The sequence below is a fragment of the Magnolia sinica genome, chromosome 19 (genome assembly GCF_029962835.1).
Source record: "Magnolia sinica isolate HGM2019 chromosome 19, MsV1, whole genome shotgun sequence".
In the NCBI taxonomy this organism is placed as follows: domain Eukaryota; kingdom Viridiplantae; phylum Streptophyta; class Magnoliopsida; order Magnoliales; family Magnoliaceae; genus Magnolia; species Magnolia sinica.
Window position 1 is genome coordinate 44101520 of NC_080591.1, and position 24423 is coordinate 44125942.

At 42.2% G+C, this 24423-nt stretch overlaps 1 protein-coding gene across 2 annotated transcripts; it reads right to left on the reverse strand.

Annotated features, from left to right (window-relative positions):
• Positions 1–3228: 3228 nt before the first annotated feature.
• On the reverse strand, positions 3229–20884 carry LOC131235019 (UDP-D-apiose/UDP-D-xylose synthase 2-like). 2 transcript variants are annotated; one of them, XM_058232093.1, is made up of 9 exons: positions 20488–20884; positions 20255–20347; positions 20056–20163; positions 5202–5316; positions 4975–5108; positions 4780–4881; positions 4582–4674; positions 4362–4497; positions 3229–3624 (listed from the first exon to the last, which is right to left on the reverse strand). In XM_058232093.1, the coding sequence occupies exons 1-9, from the start codon at positions 20785–20787 to the stop codon at positions 3509–3511; spliced, it is 1197 nt and encodes a 398-aa protein (XP_058088076.1). In that variant the 5' UTR covers positions 20788–20884; the 3' UTR covers positions 3229–3508. The 2 variants fall into 2 exon arrangements, with proteins under 2 accessions (XP_058088076.1, XP_058088078.1); XM_058232095.1 differs by having other exon boundaries at positions 20518–20880.
• Positions 20885–24423: the final 3539 nt, after the last annotated feature.

A 24423-nucleotide genomic window follows, 5' to 3' on the forward strand; every position in this document is an offset into this window, starting at 1 on the left:
TTGACCAAGGGGGTAATATGCTGACCTGGACTCTTTGGCAAACCCTAACCCTTCTCTCTGTGCTGTGTAGATTGCTGACCTGGGTTCATACTTTGTGTTAGGGTAGTGAGGCCGAGCTCCTTTCCTTAGTAGAATTCGGATGAAATATATTGTGGGGGGTCAAGCTCAAGAGGCCGAGGTGGTCTTGGCCGACTTGGATACTTGGATGAGCTTTGAACCTCCCCTTATCATTGGATAGATGGCCGACCTACCGACCTGCTTTCATACGTAGTAGGTGACTGACCTCTTTTTGGCAGGGGAGATCTTCTTTGGCCATTGCGGAGTTCATTGGTCATGACCGGTGTTGGCCAACCTCATGTCCCGCAGAGATGTCCGAGCTGACATATTCTCTTTAGACAAGCTATTTTTACCCATAACAAGTATTAAATCCATTGGGCACAGGGCCTGTTGGGATTTTCAATCTCCGAAATGGTAATTGGCTTGCAAAGCTCATCAACATGATCTTGGTTTAGCTTTCTCACATTGTTAATCAAGCTTAAATCAACTTGGGCCGAATCCGAGATAGAATATCACAACAATGGTTATAAGAATCTCTTCTTGATTATTGGAAAGATCACCATTTTGATGCGTGATTTCCCAAAATTCGTAGAAGGCTTGTTTAGTCTTAATTGAGACATACAAGAATTTAGAGTTAGAATGATCAATATTAAGACTAGCTTGCTAGTTTTTGCCTCAGCATGGCTATATCAAGGTTCTAGAGGCGATCTAGCTAAGATCTAACACTGTTTTTCCAATTCAATATTTTGGCCGGAGGGTTGGATTGGATAAATGACCGAACAATATCCAACTTTCTCTTGGCATCAGATATTTTAGTCGAAATTCTAGGTTTGTTGTTTATCTAGTTTCTTAGAGCCATTTTGACATTTTTTATAGTTAAGAGAATATATATGGACAATCCACTAATTGGATTATTCCACACTACCGCAACCATGTGAAAAAAACCCTACATTTTGCACCAATGGTTAAAAGTATCATAACGGGGTTTTACGTGGAAAAGACCCAACATCTAAAAAGAATGGTGCATGGTCTGATAGACCCGGATTCAGGTACGGGACTTTATAACTAGCAAAGTTCAAATTTGCTAACACTCTATCAAACTAGCACTCAATTCTTTTCAACTAGGAGCTTGAGTTAGACCATGGAAAGATGTTTTCCAAAACTGAAATGTCATCGAGAGCGTAGTGACGGGTAAGATTTTTGCTGAGATATTTAGTTTGCCTCCAAGTTGGGGTAGCTTACCGTTATTTTTGTTAAGGAAGCTTATAAAATTGAAGTCTCCCACAAGCAACATGGTTTGACCAGCAAAAGAGCTCGATTATATATTAAAGTTTATGAATTATTTAGATTGGCTAAGGACTCAACAAGAAGAGATCAATTCCAGGCTATGATTATCCTGCAATTAGCACAACAATCAACGTTAGAGATATGAGTCCTAGAATTAGGAAAGCATTGCAAATTGAGGGCAAGTTGGAGTTCCAAATACCGGATTCCAAAACACAAATGAAGGAGAGATAGAGATTAAGGAAGGAGAGACTTAAAAAAATAAAATAAAATTACATGGAGGATTTGTTTAGATCCCTCACATTCCAAATCAAAGCTTTCATCATGGCGGAGGAGATTTGCATAACCAAACTAATTTGATCACTAAGGATTGTTAAACGGCTACATGCTGCTAATCTTGAAGGGCTATAAGAAGTTACATTGAGAATAAGAAGAAAGATGGACCGGAGAAACAATGTGCGTGTGTCTCTGAGAGAGAGAGAGAGAGAGTGAGAGAGAGATGCTTCTTAGGGTGTATTGAAATCCTAGCCCTATGCTCTTATTTATGGTAAAAACACGAATGTACCCTATGAGCCTTATCACATGGACGTGTGAATGAGCCTTATTACATGGACTTGGGCTCCATGAGCTTTATTCAACTATCAACATTTGAACATTCTCCCTCAAGCTGAAACATTCTAATGAGGCCCAACTTGAAACAAGGGCTAAGATAACCAAACCTAAGAAATAAAATTTTTATTTTCTAACACCCCCCTCAAACTTAAGGTGTTATAAAAAGAACTTAGTTTGGAAATGCAAATAAATGGTTTTTTAAAAGTACAAAAAAAAAAAGAAAAAAAAGAAGGTTGTAGCATGGCTGCTAAGATGAATAGCGCTGGCTGTGACATGAGGCGAGCGAGCGGATGAGAAGTGGAGGCGATGAGACAACCAATAATATCAAGCGAACATGACTTTATGCAACTTTAGTGATGTGATCCACCGGAATAACCATCCAGTACAAACTACTTTGGATCAACTATACAACTAAACCAAAGTTGAGCTAACTGCCCAACACAATCATAAATCTCCACAACTATTTGGAACAAATAAGAATGGACCAATTGTCCAATATAAATAAATGAGTCTGGATTAACTATCCAACTCAACTCAGGTTGGGCCAACTACCTAACACAAAAGTTCAGAAAACTATCCGGAACAAATAAGAATGTACCAACTGTTCAATATTAAACAATAAGTCTGAGCCAACCACTCAAAGTAAACAAGCCTAGTACAATCATAAGTCTGAATCAAGGTTGGTGCAACCACCCAGTCCAAACAAGCCTGAACCAACTGCCTGATACATAAACAGGTCCAGGCCAACTGATTGCTATAAATATCGGTCATATGACACATCTTGGTAAGGACATCCTGCATTGAAGAACTTGCAAATCGTCGACGGATGCAGTGAAGAAGAGGCGAGCACATGTCCAAGGTGAGAGACAATCCAGTCGAATACCTCTAGGATTGTTCTTGGTTCCCTTGTAAGCTTGGACTTGCTGCTAGATTTGAGCTTAGATTTCTGCTGATCCAAGCAGTCCAAATAATTGGCTGCATCAACAACCATTTTTCTTCTATTGTCTTGTTCACTAGGACCCACCAGATGATTCGTGTGGATCATCAGATAATGGCATCACATAGCAACTGTTGTGATATCCAACAAACTATCAACTTCAAACATTAGGTCGTCTTCGAAGATATGTTAAAAAGAAAAGGTCAATTTTGTAGGATGATGACACACCATCGAGAACAGTAAACAGACTAGTACACTGGCTCACTCAAGATGTTTAAAAAAAAAAAAAAAAAAAAAAAAAAACCAAGTGCACAAAAGAGAGACTGGGAAAAAAGAAAGAAAAGGAAAACGCAAACCACCATGCAGCACGACGAGGGTTCTGTGTGATTCGCTCAGCATCACATGATGGAGTACGTAATATAGGATATTCATGATAAGGTCCTGCCTTGTCCATACATTTTCTATATAAAGAACACAATACAAAGAGATGACTCTGCTATAGCTACTGGCACCAGAAAGAAAAAATAAATAAAATAAATACATATATGTATTAATTGCTATGACATGTATGATTTCCTCAAAAGAATTAGGCCTCCGAATCTTAACATTGCCACATTTTTAGCTGGACGCCATGGGTTTCGCAATTGCCTGCTTGATAGCGTCAGCATAAGTCCTGTGCTGATAAGTCAATGTTGATTCCAACAAGTCCCACAAAGATGTCTTAGGATTCCAACCTGCATCCCACAGCATAATAACATTGGTTTTTGTTGTTTTTCATTCATGGTTCTGGAGATCAAAAGCTACTCAGCTATCGGAAGACTGATGTCCCTCAGACATTCCAGAAAGAAGAAGAAGAAGAAGAGAATGAAAAAGAAATCACTAAACTCAGTCACTCCAATTTGTTTGAAGTTGCACCCTCAACGAATGCCAAATTTTAGGTAAGGGGTGGTGCTCAGTGTTTGGGTGTGGTAGGGGACTTGACAAAAATATCAGGTTTTCACTTTTTTCATTAAAGAGGGAGGTGAGAAGTTTTGGGGGCAATGGCAAAACAAAGACTCCAGGAAAGCCCTAAAATCCAGAAAAGCGAAATGTAAAGAAGGAAAACTTGGTTTTCCACTTCTGCAAACTTAGCCAAGTTTGTGAAAAAATCAGCCCAAATAAGTACATGACTCATCTGGTATTCTCCATAGAGCAATAAGTATCAGCTGGTATGTACCGGTATATCCCATGAACGATCCGGCTGTATTGGCACAATACAGTGGTGATACAGGGTCATATCTGTCCTGAACAATACGATACACAATACACCAATTTAAAACCTTTCCATACAGCCCCTTTACATGAGCAATGGTACTCAGACATTGGCCAAAACAATCAACTTGGCCAAAGTTAAGATTTGAGGGTTGGTGACTTTGGCAGAATACATACAACTATGCTACAGGTGGTGGAGAATGCAGAGTTTGGAATTTACCAAGCTGTTTGTTAATAATGGTCATGTCAGGAATTCTTTTATCACTGTCATCATAACCTTCACCATAGAACTCCTTGGAGCTTACATCAATGGTTGGTACCTCCAAAGCAGGTTTGCCACTCACCTTTCTGTACACCTGCAAAGAAATGTATCACTAATCTGTAAAGAGTGGCGAGCAGAATATACACAAACAGACTCCACTGCTGCTTTGCGCATATACCTCTGTCATCATCTCTGCGAGTTGCTTCACTGTAACTTCATTATTAGGATTCCCAACGTTGAAAATATGACCATTGGCCCTGGCTGGATTTTCCTGAGGAATAGGTTCATTAGTCAATTAAACCGAAAGCTGTAGGCAACACAGAAATATAAGACAGTAAATAAACAAATAATAAGAAAGAAGAAAACTTTCACATACAATCATCAATAAAACAGCTTCAATGGCATCCTTGATGTAAACAAAGGTTCTTTGGGACTGGCCACCATCTACAAGCTTCAGTGGCTCACCACGTAGGAGATTCTACATAGCAAAAAGGTTAGAATGTTCAGGAAAAGAATGCCACTGTTATTTATTAATGTCTTTAAACTGTAAGATGCCAGAAATACAACTTACGTTACTGAAGCATGCCAGAACTCTCGGAACACCCTCACTTGGACCATCAATTCCAGGGATGAAGTCCATCCTTGGTCCAATCCAATTAAAAGGTCTCACAATGGTAAACTCAAGGCCATTTTCAGCACCCTCAGCTATGATCAGTTCCAAAATAACAAGAACCTGTCAGTAGCAGGACACGGCAGTTGCAAGTCTACAAACATAAGGAGGTTGGTGAATATGCCTACCGTATATTAGCCTTTCGATCAGTTGTTTTGCGCATGCATAGGACCACCGTTGTTTCTCAATGGGACCAAATATGCAGGGAGAGGCATCTTCTTTCAGAACGTAGAAAGCCGGGTCCTATAATCAGAAGACACCAACAACATGGAGCTCAACACAAACATCAAACAATACAGAAGTTCCGCGCGTGTGTGCACACAGAGGGAGGTATATAATGCAAGTTTAGCTGCTCAATTTACATGGAAAAACCAATCTGAATGACAAAGAAACAGTTTGCCCTTTTTCATTTTCTTTTTTCCTTTTATTTTTTGATACTAACCTCTTAAAGTTTCATAGCTAAAGCACGAGACTCTAAAATATTTAGAAGCTTGCATGTGACCGATTTTCATTATGAAATGGAAGTTGAGGACTGTTACAATGTTATATTTGATCAATTGATTGGCAATTGGAATTTCATCTTTCATTGCCAACCATTAGAAAGCCAAAGCCTTAGGAGTTTATAACAGATTGAGATTTCAGAATTTGGAGAAGGCTCTAGAGACCCCATCTTATATATAGAACTATCCAGTTGATTGAATAGAGATGCGCCTTCCTCTTCTTCTCGTATGGATAGCACCTCCCCTGTTAGTCCACCCGGGAGAACCGTACAAACGACTAACCTGCTGAATCAATAAATACTCCCCTGCCTCTGCTTAAGAAGCCGGCCGTCGAACCAGAGACTACTCTGAATGAGGGGTGTTCCTGATTGAGGAAGAGCTACCACTGGAAATCAGATCCATTAAATCCTTCTTCTGCTCCAGCATCATTTATGGATGAAGCTGAATCAGAGGAAGCTGCCACCCTTTTGGTTCTTGAGATTTCTTTCCATGCAATAGGAAAGATTTGTCAGATCCTCTACTTCGTTTGTCACGGATGAAGGACCTTCCCACTAAAGAAGCGGAGCATCTTGGCTTCCTCCACCTTTCGGAACCAGGCGACTGCAGTAGTATACTACGGAAGGAGCCCAGAAGGCATATTTGAGTATTTACATGCTTATGCACATGAAAAATAATTTAGATTCTTTGGATTGATTTGCAGGATGGCCAAACGGCTTTGAAAGCAAGAAATCAGCAGTTTTTGAAATGATGCTGCCAGACAGATGATTAGATGTGAACGAAAGCATGCGTTATGCAAGGAGAAACTTCATCTAGAAAGATGATTGGATGAATCCTTCTTAAGCTTTGGGAGTTCACTGCCTGACCATGAATCGATTGTTTGAAGTCCATCTGCTCAACTTTCATTGAAGCCGTTGGTCGCTTAGCTTGGACTCTCCATGGTCACTTAGGTCGATGCTTCCCACATGCTCCCATCCAGGAAGGAAACTCATCGTTTGTTGTAGGCGCGCTTTTGTTCGGCCTCCAATTAGCCAGATTTGTAATGTTTGGCATTGCTTTTTGCAGGCGGAAAATTGAAAGCGAATCTCATCTAACTACTAAAGTAGGCCCTTCAGTGACTCACCCCAAAGTTGGATGGGGATTTGGAGAGGACAGAAGTGAAACTGCTCAACTTATGAGGAGAGGCAGGCCATATCCCGTCGGTTGAACAAAATGATAGGCCTGGAAGGGACTTTTAGGGAAGGCAACAAGGACAATATGTATCAATAGGAGGAGGTGGAAGTTCACCAGCAAGGCCGAGGAAGCGCTCATGTGCAAAATCCACAGAGAAAACAAAGAAAAACTGAAGAGCGACAAAATGGCATATGACCAAAAATATAAACTCATAACCACCACCACCATCATCTAAGCCTTGTCCAATTAATTGGGGCTGGCTACATAAATCTGGTTCTACCATTCCACTCTATCAAGGGTCGTACCTTTAGTTAGACCATAGGTCATCATGTCTTTTCTTACTATCTCCATCCATGTCCTTTTGGGCTTTTCCCTTTCTATTTTAGAGCCTTCAAGCTATACAAACTCACTCCTACCCGTTGCAATTCGTGGTCTTGTTGCACATGATTGAACCATCAAAGTCTACTTTCCCTCATCTTATTACCTATTGGTGCTACCCCTAAGTTCCCCTGCATTCATTTCTAATTCTATCCTTCCTCGTCTTACCACTTATTCATCTCCGAAGCGGATTGCCTGGTGACACTATCACCAGGGATAACCCTGGTGACCCGCGTGGCCAGATTTGATTAGGCCACATGCCGTTGTCAAATATAAGAGCCCATGCAAAGCATGTTTGAAAGTTGTTTGGTCCAGTACATACTCGACCGGGTCCCATCTCTGACAATGTCACGTGGCCCAATCAAATCTTGCCATGTCGGGTCACTAGGGATATCCTGGTGATTCAATCACCAAGCAATCCGCTTCCATGCATCTCAACATCTTCATTCAGCGACACTCATCCTATGAACATGTTGTTCCTTAATTACCCAACATTTTGTCCCATAGAGAATGGTCAGTCATATATCTATCCTATAAAATCTCCCCTTTAGTTTGAGTGCTACAAGATGATCACATAAACATCTTGAGTCACATCCTTTTTTCATCCGACTTTTTCTATGGGCAACATCCTTCTCAATCTCTCCACTCATGAATTACTGAGCCAAGATACTGAAAGTAGTCATTTTGGGAAACTTCTTGGTAAGCAATCTTAACTAATTCCTCATTTTCACTCCTATTGTCACTAATGAATTACACTCCATATACTTTGTTTTAGTACGACTAATTTTAAATCTTTTAGATTCTAAAGCACCCCTCCATAAATCTAGCTTCACGTTTATGACCTCCCTTGTCTTGTCAGTCAAAACTATGTCATTTGCAAACAACATGCAACATAGGATCTCTTCCTGCAAATGCCTTGTTAACTCACCCATAAATGGGAACTCGTCTCTCCACTAGTGTCCTCACATTGTTACTACTCCATACACATCCTTAATCATACCATTATATCCACTTGAAACTCCTTTCTTTGCCAACACCACCAAATTAATTCTCCCTATCGTATAGTTAAATCCCACGATAGTTACTGCAGTTCTGCATGTCGCCTTTATTCGTATAAATAGGTTTATTCTTACCAAAAATAAAAACTATGAAGTTTAATGAATTCAGAATGATTGAGTTGTTTTATTTGAAATCCATCATTACTTTTAACCAGCAGGAACCATCACCTTTTATCATGGCCACATTACATTTCTGTTCTACTGACCTGGCAAAAAATATTACATTTCCATTCAAGCTGGAGCAGATTCTATTTTGCAAATTTTCTAATGTGATTATGGGGCACAAGAAATGACCATGGCAAGTGCATTTAATCTACAGTTTTGTTTTCTTCTGAGAAGGTCACAGTAAAATAATTAAGGAATTCCCAATACAAAAGGGGTGGGATGCACCCAACTTGGCCAACAAAGATACATCAGAACTACAACCATTCACAGAGCCAAGGCAAACAAAGTATTGAGCCCAAGCAGCAATGGTGTTTGTCTCTTGGAAAATTGAAAACAGAGACCAAGCTGTAATATATCTTCCTCTTTAGCCTGGATTATGTTATCTGGAGAGGAGCATCCTACTCCAATCTCCTTGTCACAATGATGGGGAAGGATGAGATGAACAGCCTCTCAGAGGCAATCCCTCTGTACTGCTGACTTGAACCATTTAATCTACAAACAGATGCCCAATATAACAACATATCAGTACCGCGGTGATCAAAACGCCTAGAATAGCCCACTGAACCAAACCCCCTAGAAGTCCAGGTGGTCATCCAAGGGACAACCAAACAATGCTATGCAATGACATCCACACTGCATAGTACTTCTACAACCATCATCATCATTATTTCCGTCCCAGTTACTTGGACTCAGCTCTAGAATCTTTTATTATAGTTTCACAAAGCTAAAAGCAAAGCCGCAACTGATTTGGGTGACAGAGTGGGAAGCACCTGTTTCAAAATTTTAGCAAGCACACACACCTAGGAAGCAGTAGAGGAAGCGCGAGTCTAAAGCATGATTTAAAAGTAGGAGCAACACCTTGGCAGAAGGATCCTGCAACTACGCTCTTGATTGCTGGCAAAAAACATTAAACAACCGGAGCCTACCTAACACTCTCGGGCTTGGGCATGGTTACTCAAGGTCAAAGAAAGAAATCGATCTGATTGCCTGCAAGGTACTGTAATTGATACAGATTACATCTGTTCATCTTGTACGAGGAAAGAAAACTTGAAACAAATTTTCCCTCCTACAAAGGGAGAACCAAGTTTCATATCGGTTAGGGGTGGTGATTCCTACCTCAAGTAATGGGCAATCACAGTGGCATTAGGCAAGACTAATCAATTGACTAAAACTCGAACCAATTTCTCCTTTCTACAAAGAGAGAACCAAGTTTCATAATGGTTATGGGTGGTGAGTCCGGCCTCAAGTAATGGGCAATCACTGGGGCCTTAGACTAATCAATTGCCTAAAACATTGGAAATAGCCTAGCATCAGAATCATGGACTACCATGGCCATTACATAGCTGTCATACTCCACTTTGAACAACCACTTGGCTGGATTGATTGATCTAATTGGAAGTCAAACAATCGAAGGTCATGTTTAAGATTAAAAAAGCACTAAGGGAATGTATGGAATGGGGCCACGGGGGTTTGGGGTAGGGATTTGTGAAATCCAAGGATTTTCAAATCTTTCTGTTTGTCTTTTGTTAGGATTTGCCAAATCTGTTGATTCTCCAAATCCATGCCTCCATAAAGCCATGGATTTGGGGCAAATCCAAATCCCACCAAAACTAAAGACTTGGCAAAACCTCAAAATGAGACTCTTTTAAAAGCAAAAGAAGTAATTCCGTTGTAACAAATCCTCCACCATTGCAATAAATGCTCCCCAAATCTGTGGATTTGTAGTTTGATTCCCAAACAGTGGACTCTAGAATTTGCCAAATCCAAGTCTAATGCAAATCCATTAATTTGACAACTTTTACCAAATTCACATTCTCATTTCCTTTATCTCAAACATGGCCTAAAGCAAAACCTCAATTTCCAACAAATTAGAGAGGATTTTGCAAAATTTCCCATCATGAGGAACCCAAAAAACAATAGAATCCTGCTAAAACCAACCATGATGTCTTGGGCCAAACCTAACCCACAAAAGCTTGGCCTAATCAATTTCCAAGCTATATACCCATAAATAAAAAACTAAGATCATGCACTTATCATTTGAACAACCCAATTACTTTCCTCGACAAAGCATGAAAACTATACAAGCTATCACTGTCTTTAAGCTATGAAACCAAAATTTCAAAGAAGAATAAAATAAATAAATAAAAAGAAGAAAGAAGAAACCATATCCTCCATTAGAGTAACACATCCACCACCAAACTATAGCATCTGTAAACTTAGATTCCAACTCCAATCCCTCATCTAAAACCTGCAACTAGATGTCATGAGTTCAACGTATTATTTAATGGTATCAGTCAGCTTGTTGACTGATAAGGCCCTTGATGTAAGACAATTAACCACTTGCTCTAAAAGCTCGAATTGTTAGAGCATGGCGAATCGATCCCTTTATCTCATAGCCCAGGCTCCACATTTCATGGGTTAGGAACTTGGCCGAACCCCCCTCGTGGGCCCCAAATCACATGGGTACCATCTCACACAAGCCACCCGAATCACACTGGTGGGGCCCACCTCTCATGAGCCAACCGCCTCACATAGGCCGCCCACCCTGATTGTGTCCCTGCATCCCACAAGTTGCCCCACTCGAGCCTGGTGTGAAAATGCCCCTGCATTAATCACTCCCGGTGACGAGTCTCAAACCCGAGACCTCCCGCTCTAATACCAATTTGATGCAAGACAATTAACCACTTGTTCTAAAAGCTCGAACCGTTAGAGCATGGCGAATCGATCCCTTTATCTCATAGCCTAGGCCCCACATCTGATGGGTTAGGGCCTCGGCCGAACCCCCCTCGTGGGCCCCAAATCACATGGGTACCGTCTCACACGAGCCACTCGAATCACACAGGCGGGGCTTGCCTCACACGAGCCGCCCGCCCTGAGTGTGTCCCTGCATCCCACGGGCTACCCCACTCGAGCCCGGTGTGAAAATGCCCATACATTATATATATATATATATATATATATATATATATATTTCTTCTTTTGTGGGGTGGGGGGAATTGGTCAAATACCAAAAATGTTTTTTGTTTTTTTTTGGGCATGTATTTGATAGTGTAATCGAGGTAAGAATTTTGTATGTTGGGCAATGTCAGCTTGACCTGCTGAAAAGTCGACCGAATATGCCCCAATCAAATACCAATCAAGCGTGATTTGGTGGCTTAGGGCCTGTTTCATACAAATGTAATAGAAAAGGTTGATTTTTTTTTATTTTTTTTCTTCTAGTGATGGTATACCGTATACCCCTTCTTCCAATATTTCCCAAAATGGTCCACTTTGCTTTGGTTTCCCACTCAAATTTTGTGTTTAATGCTCAAAATAGGCCTATTTCTAGTTTAAAATTAGTCTCTAGCTTGCTTCATGGTTGAAATGAATAAAGAAGTGGGAGAACGAGAAGAAATTTGAAAATAGAAACTTCTACAATAGACCCTTTATGGGTGCACCAACAAAGATGACTATTTCCTTTATATAAATATAATAGCCGATAAAGCCATAACGTAACCGCTTTTTTATACCATGCCTCAGTTCCAACTTCCAAGGGTTTTGACTTGTGGGCCTTAGTCCTTCACCTTTAAGCTCTCATTTCAAACCTCTCTCCAAATGCTTCGAAAGAGCAAAATGTTTCTAAAAATGAAAGAAAATATGAACGATGGGCATTGTGAGAGAAGGGAAAAGCTACCTTGAGAGCTCTACACATGCTAGGAGTGAGCCTATGTACAAGTCGGGCGTTGACGCATATGGTTATTAGTGCTCTACAGTTTGATTGTTGCAAGCAGCCACTAAAGGTTAAGACCCCTTACAATCATCAAGCGAATTCACAACATCCAGCAATGATCATGATACATTTACATTCTTCTCACCCCCTTCCTTAATTTCCTTCGGTTATGCATTAGTTAAAAGTCTTACCTTGAGAAACTTCCCTTTCCTTTTTTGCACATGCTACTAAAGAGCATAGGTCAAGCCCCATAGCATACAATGGGTTAATGATCTTAGCAGTTTCAGAAGAACAATATATTAGGAACCTATCCTTCTTTGCTAAAGAATCAATATCCACTATGTGATGAAACTCTATAGAACTTTTGATTGAGGATATTGCCTTGATTTGTTGAAATATATACTTCTATGGAAATAGAGACAACATTACAAAAGTGAGAATGGGGCCTAAGACTTCTTATTAGACAATTAATCAGTGTCCCCAAGTGTGGACTCATTATGGCGGAGTGTTCAAAATTCAATTTCAAGTTGTAAAGCTTGGAAGGCTCTCTTGAATATGGCTTTAGGACAGGGGATAAACAAAGCACATCTGACTTTTGATTCCCATAGGGCTACGAAAAACAGCTAATTACCCTAAATCTCCAAATACAATTGAATCCCCGTCAATGAATTACAGTGCCATGGATAACACCCCCTCGACTCTAGCTTTTGAACAATCCATCCAAAGAACATAGAGGAAATCAATTAAATTACAGAGCCACCCTATAAAGCCTTTCCCCAACGATTTTAGAATTCTTCTAAAAAAAAACCCTCACATTATACCATGGTCAAATAATTGAGTCTTGGGATTGGAAAGGATGCAATGTCCATCTAGCAATGACATGGAAAATAGACAAATTTAAGACTTCAAAACAGCTTACAACCCATGAAGGCAATCCCAACCCCATTTAAGACGCTCACCATGGATTTGGATTTGGCAAAAAATTCCCCACCACAAACTATGGAGTTTGTTTCTCCAAAGAAGGTATTATTTGGCAAATCAACCAAACTACTAAACTCTGGCTTTTGATCAATGAGGAAATCAATTGAATTACAGGGCCAATCTATAAAGTCTTTCCCTCAAGGATTCTAGAATTTCTCTCCATAGCCCCCACATTATACCATAAGGAAGCATTTGCCAAATAATTGAGACTTCGGATTGGAAAGGACTGCGCGTCCATACAACAAAATGACATGGAAAAAGAACCACTTTAAGATCCACAAACCCTTTACATGGACAACCCCAACCCCATTTAAGAACCTCTCCATGGATTTGGCAAATTCCCAACCCCACAAATCCATGGATTTGAAGCCAAAATTTTTCCTCCAGAAGAGGTATTATTTGGAAGAAAGAAGAAGAAGCTCATTACACTAATTCTCCATATGCAATTGAATCCCAAGCACTGAATGCCAACAAAATGGATAAACCCCTCAACTCTAGCTTTTGAACAACCCACCAAAAGATCATAGATTTTTAAAAAAAAAAGGTAAATGCACTTTTATTGAAGAAGTGCCAAAAGGCAAAACATTACCACAAAAGCCCAGCCACCTCAAAACCAAACACTATAGTTGGAAGTGACAATGCAATTGACCCAATTTAAGACATCTACCATCCCCTTCTTGAAGACATATGCTATCGACCTGCAACTACCAGGGAAGAACTAATTGTTCCTCTCCCCCCACACTGCCCATAAGATCATTAATAAAACTAACCTCCACACCACCTCTTCTTTCCTCCCACTCCCTCAGGCCATGCAAACAAAAGATCGTTGACAAACCTCAACATCACCCATGAGACATTGAAAAGCACAAGAAATCTCCCCCACAACATGTAAGCAAACATGCAATGAATGAACAAGTGGCTCACTGACTCTGCATCCTGCATTCACATAACACAACAATTGGGGATCACCTCACTCTTTTTTGCAAATTGTTGGTAGAACCCTATACTTCCCATAAGCCAAGCAAAAGTCGCGACCTTGGGAGGAGCCAAGTAATGGTAATCGTAGGAGGTATGATCACACTTCCCATTAGAAGAGCACCTAGTCAACATCCTGTAGCAAGACCGAACTGAGAATCACCCAAATTAGACCATGGACCAAAGCGTTGAATACCTTTTGCCAAACATCGGCCTAAGACAATGGAGCCTCACCAAAAGCTGAATGAGTTCCTCGCCTCCTTTGCTTCCTCATCCGATAAATCCTCTTACAAGGAACAACAAGGAATTTTTTACATTCCGATCCAAAGCAACACTAGCTAACCTTAGAAACTCCTCCTAAAGAGCTCTATCCCCAACCCAATGATTTACCCAAAACCTAATTCTTCGCCCATCACCACAAGAGAACCAAACCCCCTCCTTAAACAAATTTGCTCCCCTACACTCCGCCTTCCACAATTCTAAGGCTCTATTAAAGTGACAATTCTTTTCACCAACCAGCCCCCATCTTGCGTTCCATATTTGCAAGTGATCATCTCCCTCCACAACCTCTCTTCTTCCGCCTCCAAGCTCCACAACTGTTTGTCAAGCAATGTCAAATTCATTCGCTCCATTCTCCTAATCCCCACACCCCCTTCCTAGATCGGCTCGCACACTTCATCCCACTTTAAGAAGTGAAATTTCCACTTCTATTCCGCTCCTTGCCATAAAAAATCCCGCGCAATCTGTCTAACCTTTCAATCATTGCCGACAAGCACCTACAGAGGCACATGTAGTAGATCGGAAGATTAAAAAAGGCCACCTATGATCCTAACCCCCAACAAAAGGTGAAGACTCGTCCAATTAGACAATTTCCTCTTCACCCTTTCAATAATGCTATCTAATAATTTTTTAACAAGCTTGCCAATGCACAATGGTAGAACAAGGTACGTTGATGGAAGAGACCCCACCCGACAACCAAACATCTTAGCCAATCTCTCTACCTACTCTATGGGAGTGTGAATGCCTAACATCTCACTCTTGAGAATATTTATCGTTAAACCGGATACCACCTCGAAACATCTAAAAATCTTCCTTAAGTTGTCCATCATGCTAGCATCTACACCACAAAAGAGAAGCGTATTGTCGATGAACCGAAGGTGCAAAGTATGAAGAATGACGTTCCACATTGAAACCACTTTTCAACCAGGCAACTTGACCTTTGTCCATCATCTTACTCAAAGCTTCTACGACAACAACAAAAAGTAATGGAGAAAGCGTGTCGCCCTGCCTAAGACCCCTTAATGCCTAAAAGAATCCTTTGGGAGATAGCTCGTTTTTACAGTTCCAGAGTGAAAATACAGAGATTCTGAATGGGTGACTTAGTCCTCCGCAAGACCTTCCAGAATACCAAGGAACTCGGGTCAGGAACTCTAAGCCTGAACTAGGAAGGCCCTTACACGGTGATGAGCACGAGCCGTCCCGGAACCTATCGACTCGAGGACATGGAGGGATGACCCCTACCGCACCCTTGGCACGTCGAGCACCTGAAAATCTACCACGCGTGACCAACTGAGCTCAAAATTAGAGTTTATTGTTTTATACTTCGTTGAATCTACAATGTTGAAATTGACTTCTTTGAGAAATTGCGATAAAAATCCCAAGTCAAGGGAATGTTTTTCTACTTTCCAATCTACTAAATGCTTGGCCTACAGACATCTACTGAAGGCTTTCCCTTGAATAGGGAAAAATGCCTTCACCCATGAACCGCCCCTCAAAAAGGTTGGGCATTCAACTCTCAACATAACTTGGGCAAGCAGCCCATAAATGGTAGTCCAAACCAACGAGCATACTTAGAAAAATCACGCGGCCAACCATCGTAACAAAAAGTTCACTTTTCATTAATTAAAAAAAAAAAAAAAAACAACTATTACAAGTATATATATATATATATATAGAGAGAGAGAGAGAGAGAGAGAGAGAGAGAGAGAGAGAGAGAGAAGGGAAGAGATAAGTTGGGCTCAAAGAGTATCCCCAGTTCTAAGCTTTGTGGGAGCAAGAACTTCAGCGGGAGCAGGAGCAACGACATGCGCAGGAGCCTCAGCAGGATCAGGGACTTCGGCAGGAGCCATGGGAGCAGCCTCGGCCAAGCCGTCCAAATCTATGCTCGGATGCCTCAGCCTGACTAACTCCTTGCACCGAGCGAAGCCCAGACTAAAGTAGTCTTCGAGCTCATTAGTGCACTCTTCAAAAGCCTTAAAGGTTTCCATTGCCTCTGACTTGATGCCGAGGATAGAGGCTTCGACTTGGCCAGTCGAGCAGAGGCCTCCACTGATTTAGAGATCTCCTCTGCAAGGGCAGCCTCCAACTTCAACCTCTCGGCCTCCCGAGCTGCGTCCGATAGCAGCTTCTCAGCCTTAAATCCTCCAAAGCAGACTACCTCGAGGTGCTCTCCAGAAGGGCATCGTCAAGCTCCTCAAGACCCGTCGGTCATCCCCAAGCACGCGAAGGGCCCCCTGCAGGACCTCCACTTGGGCCAGGGTAGCATCCCTATCACCTGCCACAGTCTGTAGCTCGGCGGTCTTCGCCCGAAGATCGACCTCCAACTTCTCATAATCAAAGCCGACCTCTTTAAAGATCAGTTGAGCCCTTAAGAGAGTTGGAGTAATTTGAAAATAGAGACGAAGTCAGAAAAGAGAGAAAAATGCATAGATAGAGCTTGGCTAGCAGTCCTGAAACATACCTTTAGGAGGGAGACCACCGCCTCCCATAGAATGTCCATCGGGTGAAGAGCAGAAGCTGCGAGGATCTCTTGCTCGTTAACATGGCGAGAAGCCCACCCGGCCAACTTCGCCAAGGGACCTAGCTCGGAGGTCGAGCCACTGCCCTTCGCCTCGTGGGCTGGAACCCCTGCACCAGTGGCAGACCGGGCCCCCTCCTCTGCCTCGAGGGTTGGAGCTCCAACAGCGGGAGCAGATCGAGCTCCTTCCCAAGAGGCAATCGGGATCGCCCCCTCAGGCCCCTCCCCTGAGTAGGGGCTTCCTCCACAGGCATGCGCTCCAACGCTGGAGCAGTAGGGGCAACTTCTTCCTCGGGCCGGTCAGCAAGCACTGAACTACCGCTTGAGCGGGCCCCTTGGTCTTACGAGAGACTAAGCCCTCCTTCATCCTCTTCTTGAGGCGATTTACCTTGACGGGAGGAGGAAACTTCATCTTCTTGGCAGGGCGAGGATTGGCCGACATGCCTGCAAAGATGAAAGCGTCAACAAACAAGTAAACAAGAGCTCGACACAAAAAAAGGAGGGGTGAAGACGTAACAACATACTTTGTGGCTTGGGAGCGACTTAGGCAATCCTAGCTCGAAACAAAGTTAGAGGGGTGATCAACACCTTCCAACTCCGTTTAGTAGCCTTCACAAGCCGTGCCCGAGCAACGTGTTGAAGCTGAGAAGGGAGCTTGGGTTGAACATGAGAAGAACCCACTGCACAAAGGAGAAAAATTAGTAACAAATCCGAACTCCACTCAAACTTAAGTACAAGTCGACAGCCCCCCGACCTGGAGTCATGAACTCGACAAGAACCCCGATCGCCGAGTCTGCCCATTCCCCGAACACAAATAACCACTTGTCATTCCACCTCTTGTTAGACGAAGGGTTGCCGGTGATGAGCCCCTTTCCTTGATTGGCCTAGGCGGAAAAGTAATACCACCCTAGGTTGACATGATTGACCTTAACTTTATACAAATACAAAAACTCGGCTACAAACAACTTAGGAAAGCCGAGCTATTGCCAAAGAATGCAGGTCCCGACGAAGGCCCTCCAGGCATTCGGGATCAACTGGCCAGGAGCCCACCTCACATGAGCAAGAAGCCTCTGGATCGTGGGATGCAGGGGCAAGCAAAGGCCACATTGCAGAGCCACGACGTAAACGGCCAACTCGCCCGCGTGAGGCTGACCAGGCACCTCTCCCAACTCCGGAGCTCGAAGTGCGATCGACTGAGGGATCTGATAATCCCCCCGGACCCGAATCAGGTCAGCCTCAGTCATAGTGGAGCCAAAAGTGCCGACCTCCACTACTTTGGCATCAGGTCCCCCTGGTCCCGGCCAGACTCCCTCATCGCACAGACCTTTGAAACCCAACTTCTTCATCCCCCATGTCTTAAGAAGATGGGACGACTCTATTTGGACGAGTATCCTCGGGAGAGTAGTACGAACTGTTGTGGAAGGCAACCGACAACGACCTAACTCTATGCCAGTCTGACATCCCGGAAGGAAAAGCTAGTTGGAAAGAGAAAAATAGAAGCCGGAGAAGGGAAAACTGATGAAAAGAGGGAAATAAGGAGGATTTCCGACTTATCGGAAATCGCCTGGTTCAGTGAAGAGCAAAGAAAAAAGAAAAACACGAAGGAGAAGTGAAAGGCCCTGGGCATCTTACCTCCTCTTATACACATCCAACCCAACGCATTAATGGGACTTAAATCAATGCCTGAGCACGGGGAACTGTAACGTCATATGGAAATGCCCTCCCTGCAAGGCACGTGGTGCATAGCCACCTAGGGCGCTGAGCCGCAAACAGCTGGCGCTCGACTACACACCCGAAGACCAAACGACACCGTCATCTTGAGATACAACATCATCATTACCCTCACCTCGGGCTCCACAACCACCGCCCCTTATTATCCATGGCAGTATAGCTCGATCCAATTTCAATATTGTCTGACCGGGCTAAATTCATACTTATCTAGTCCACTACGCGAACTAGTAAGTAGGGGGGACTTATTGTTATGGAGAAAATAGACCGACTTGCCATCGACAGACCAAGTCAACAATTTAAACAACAACTGGTGAGATCCAGTGACCAGAACCCCGTCTACTTGACCAAGTATGGAGAGAGGTCGAGCTCGACCCCCTTAACTAAATACGAGGAAAGGCCGAGCTCGATCTCCTCGGTCAAGCGTGGAAGGAGGTCGAGCTCGACCTCTAAGCGCAAGATCGAGACATTTACTAATCAAATGCAATACAAGGTGAGCTCATCTCTGGACGGTGAGACCCATCCTTAGGCGAACACAGCATCGACTTTGGCGGTGACCTAGCCCGGACTACTTCAGGGCAGCTGAACCCGTTGTCTGTGAGATCTGACCTGATCTCAATTAGGTCGGTCTGCATTCTCGGCTGAAGATCATGGAAACCAACTTCCACACGGACCACCCCGAGATTCCAGCCAAGTATCTAGAAAGATCCGCCACTCAAGGAGTCCGAATCCGACTATAATCGGTTCCTACCAAACAGGGATATGTGCCCTTTACGACACCACCTCTCCTCGCTTATAAATAAGAAGGCCCCCAATGATGAAAGGTACGCACAATCTATAGCCCTAAACCCTCGACACTCAACTAGACCCAAATTCCTGACTTTGGCATCGGAGGGTCCCCGGCACGAGCCAGTGTCTTCCTTGTTTGTTCTTTGTGCAGGTTCACGAGCCTAGGGGGGGCTAACCAGATTTCTGCATCAACCAAGTCCATGACTGGAAGTGATCCAAGCAAACAAGCTCAAAATTTACTCATTCTAGACAACTAAAAAAAGAAAAAGAAAGAAAGAAAGAAAAACACATTCGCAGACAACGGGTTGAATCGAATGCTTGATGAATCCAAACAACACAATAGGCAACAACGGTAAAGCAAGTTTCTACAAGAACAAAATCTAAGGCATGTAAAAACAAAATCATGCATAGAGATGCACAATCAAGCGGCCCACAAAATGTGAGTACTAACAATTTATAGCAAAAGTTCACCAACAAGAGAACAAGTATTTCGGTAAGCAACGGAGGATCAAGGTATACCACATTCCAATTCAAGATCCCTTGGCAGACAGGCATATGGACAGGTTTACATGAATCATACAGAAAGAGGTCCCAATGATCCATAACCAAGAGTATATAGATCAAGAATCACAAATCCAGAAACTTATTTGGAATATCCATAAGAAGATGAAAAACAAGTAGGAGAAGAAGAAGAAGAAGAGCATTGGAGAGATGAGAAAAGACTAGCGCTACCTGGCGTAGAGGGTGATCCTTGGGAAGAAAGCTTCCGATTGTCTTCCCATAAATTTCACAAGTGGAGAAGTGAATGAGACGCTTGTTGTTTTCCGAGCAATACTTGACCTGGATTACCACATCCGCCCATCAGAACATCCAATTGAAAGAAAACAGGGCAAAAAGGGCAAAGAGTAAGCACAAATAAAAGAATGCTCACCACTGGAATGGCGTCAATGAAATTGCTATAAATGGTGTCGAGGGGACGGGTGTTGTAATCGGCAGGAGTGCAGATCGCCGCAAGGTTGATGGTCTGTCATAGCCAATAAAAACGAGTGAGAAATGAGAATGAGAGGTACTATGTCCAGACCTGCATTATGGATGAAAGATGCAAGGGGAGGGATCGAGAAATACTGATCATGCCAATGAAAAAAAAAAAGATAAAAGAATTACAGAGAGAAATTTTAATAGAGAGGATGAAACCAGATCGGCCATCTTGATGAGGCCCTCGAGGCGGGAATCGTGCTTGATGTTGATGCGATGGAAGTGGATACGGCCGGTCCAGGGGAGGGTCGATGGCTCAAGGAGGTGCTGGATCTTGTCGTTGTAGACATCGACGGCCAGGACTGTGTGTGGCGTCTCGGCCATCAGCTTCTCGCACAAATGCGACCCTATGAAGCCTCCCGCTCCTATCATGCATATTGTTATTGCCTTTATAGGACGTCCGTCCAGATCTACCCTCCCTGATGCCATTCGTTTCTTCCTCTTTTCTTCTCTCTCTCTCTCTCTCTCAACAACTGAGAATAGATGTTGTTTGGCTGGTTGCAGATATATAAATGTAGATAGAAGAATCAAGAAAGAGATCTTTGAGGCGGATGTCGACGGGGGTTATTTAAAAAAGAGAGCCACTTTAAGAATGCCTGTGCGTGATTAACGATAAACAGGAAGCGGTTTGGCTAGTGACTCCAACACGAGCCAGCTATCCGGTGTCAAGGCTTCGTCGGCCCCACCATGATGTATATGTTTTATCCGCACCATTTATCCATTTTTTTCGGATCATTTTATTAAATATGAGAAAAAAATTAGGTCGATCCAAAGGCTCAAGTGGACCACACTACATGAAACAGCAAAATTAAATGCCTGTCATTGAAAACTTCTTAAAAGAAGTTTTGAATCAATATAATATTTGCTTTTTCCTCAAAGGTTACCTAAATTTATAAACAGGGTGGATGGCAAATAAATATTACCATACCATTCCATCCCCATTATTTCTTTTGGTGTGATCTGCATAATTTTTAACTCATGCCTAGGGGTGTACACGAGGACCGAGCTAGCTCGGTTAGCTCACTCGACTCAACTCGAAAAAGCTCAATTTGACTCGGTTCGAAGCGGAGTTCGAGCCGAGTTGAGCTGATTTTTTTAGCTCGAAAATAAGTTCGAGCCGAGTTCGAGTTGGCCTTAGCTCGACTTGACTCGGATCAATCCCAACTCAAATCGAACTCGGATCGAACCAGTTCGGTGACTCGGTTACTTTGATATTGATGTTGCTCACCAAGTGTTTGATGAAATGACTCAAAGAAGTGTGGATAGTGGCAAAGAAGGTATGTATATGAAACCTACACCATTTTTTTCTTGATTTTTATGTTGCTTAGAAGGTGTTTGATAAAATACTTGTAAAACCATTGCTTCTGTCTCAATACAGTGAGATTTTGAAGGTGCAGTCTAGGTGTTTGTGAAAATGCTGCAATGGCGAACTTGGCTTGATCTCGGCTCAAACTGGCCCGAGCTGCTGACCGAACCGAGCTGAGCTAGCTAGTCAGGCTCGAGGATCAAGCCGAGCCGAGTTCGAGCTGAGGTCAGCTAGTGTTCCAGCCAAGTTGAGCTGAGGCGCCAGCTCGACTCGGTTCGACTTGATGTACACCCCTGCTCATGCCTTAAAATAAGGTAGCAAAATAGATGGACAGTGACTCCAACTAACTGGAAGCCACGTCCAATGAACAATGCTCAGAAATCATACATGTAGTATGTATAAATTAAATTCAATTGTCCAAATTGTGAGTCCTACCTTAGATGGTTTAAAACTGTATATATACAGCGCAAGGATCCTTGAATGGGTTGAGCCACTGGTATGAGATGGATATATATATATATATATATATATATATATAATCTTTTTTAAAGGCCGATAGTTAATATAATCAACTCAACAATCTGTTTGTCATAAATTGGATATTACAACTATACAATTGATATGTCGTAGACACTCTACTCAAAACAAGGCTAATCTACTCTTCAAACTTAGACTATGCTTCAATAAAATCATTCCTAGATAACTGGAGAACATTTGAAAATCTAATCAATCAAAATGGCAGGATCCTCAGCACACCTCGAGAACAATGTAATATTTTATACGGAATAGCCAAAGGATCTTCTGTGCGTGGATATGGAGATCTAGAAATATGAATACATGGCGTACCTGATTGAGACGCCATCGCTGTAGATAGGATACCGAAGTCTTCCTCTCCTTACACCCTTAGAGAAGGTATGATGGGGCTGAAACTTCTATCGGTGATGTTGGATTGGGGACCCAGCTCTGATTTATACACGTGAGGGTAGAGGAGTTTGAAACCCATTAAAACTCCTCTCCCTGAAAGGCTCCACATGAATTAGGAATCCCAGTTCTTCTAAGATAATGTGCGCGTATCACAATAGTAGCACACCGCCCCTTACACGAATTTCTGGATGTATCACAACTTCGTGGGGCCCATTGGTATACCCGATCACATTATCTAACCCTTAAGACAATCTAGACCGTTGATCAATAAGGCCCACCTTATACAATTCTTATATTCTCCCACTTGGGCAACATTTGATCAATGTCAATGATTAATCTTTTGAAAATATTTTGAAAAACATGCTTTTGATTTGAAGAAACATCCAAATAGTTAACCAATTACATTGTTGGATAATACGGGTAGTGCTATGACAATCTGGTCCATCAAGACTATCAACATCGAATTGCGGTAGTCATCACAACATTTAATCTAGGCGAAGTGAGGCTAAGTGCGGTCACAAATATTAAGAGTCTTGATGACATAGATCTAGAACTGGGAAGTGTGGTATAAGGATTACACATATAATGTGATGATGTGTGTCTATTCAGCTTTCAAATGTCTCCAATGAAACATGACTATAGTTCTACTTACTCAAATTATGTTGCACATACTTAGAGAGAAGCAGAAGTTAACTTTATATCAGAATCATCAAATAACTTTATTAAATGAGATCTCTTTAATGTTTGTAAAAATAAAACACACTCAACTCTCACTGACGGAAAACATCTGTGGGATCAATGACTCCTAAGGATGTAACATGCTCCTGAAATGGTGTGATAGGGAGCCTTTTAGTGAGCAGATCTGCAATCATCTGCTTAGTGTCGATGAATTCCATAGACACTTGATGATTCTGAACTATTTCCTTTACAACAAGATACTTGATGTCGCTATACCTCAACCTTGATAAGTGCTTGTTGTTAGCAGATAAGGAAATCGTAACTGAATTATCACAAAATATTCTTAATGGTTTCGGGATATGCTTTAGTACCCGCAAACCAGAGAAGAAATGTTGTAATCTCAATACTTGATTAGATGCCTCATGACATGTAATTATTTTAGCATCTATGGTGGATGAGGTTGGTTGATCGTTTCACGCTTTTATAAGATGCAACCCCACAACCATCATGAAGATGTAGCCTGAAGTGGACTTCTTAATATCAACGCAGCTAGCATAATCTGCGTTTGAGTATCTAACCAACTCTAAATGGTTAGATCTCATATAGGTAAGTCCGAAGTCCTTTGTTCTATGTAAGTAGTGTAATACTATCTTTGCATATATGCAATGCTGCATTCCTGGATTAGATAGATACATGCCCAACATTCCAACAACAAAGGCAATATCCGGCCACGTGCAGACTTGAGCATGCATGATGCTCCCTACTACTGACGCGTATGAAAATTCTTTCATTTAATTCTTTTCTAAATCATTCTTGGGACACTGGAATTGACTGAACTGAATTTATCACCCTTTACAGTGAGTGACTGTCTAGGAGCACAATTTTGCATGCCATACCTTTTGAGCATCCTAGTTATGTAGGCCCTCTGTGACAAGCTGAGCAGTCCATGAGATCTGTCACGACAAATCTCAATGCCAATGATATTAGAAGCTTCACCAAGGTCATTCATTTCAAATATTTAAGATAAGAATTTCTTAGTGTCACTCAACATCCTGATGTCATCAACATACAAAATCATCAACATACAAAATCATCATAACAGAATGTCATCAACATGCAAAATCATCATAATGAACTTACTCCCACTGATTTTAATG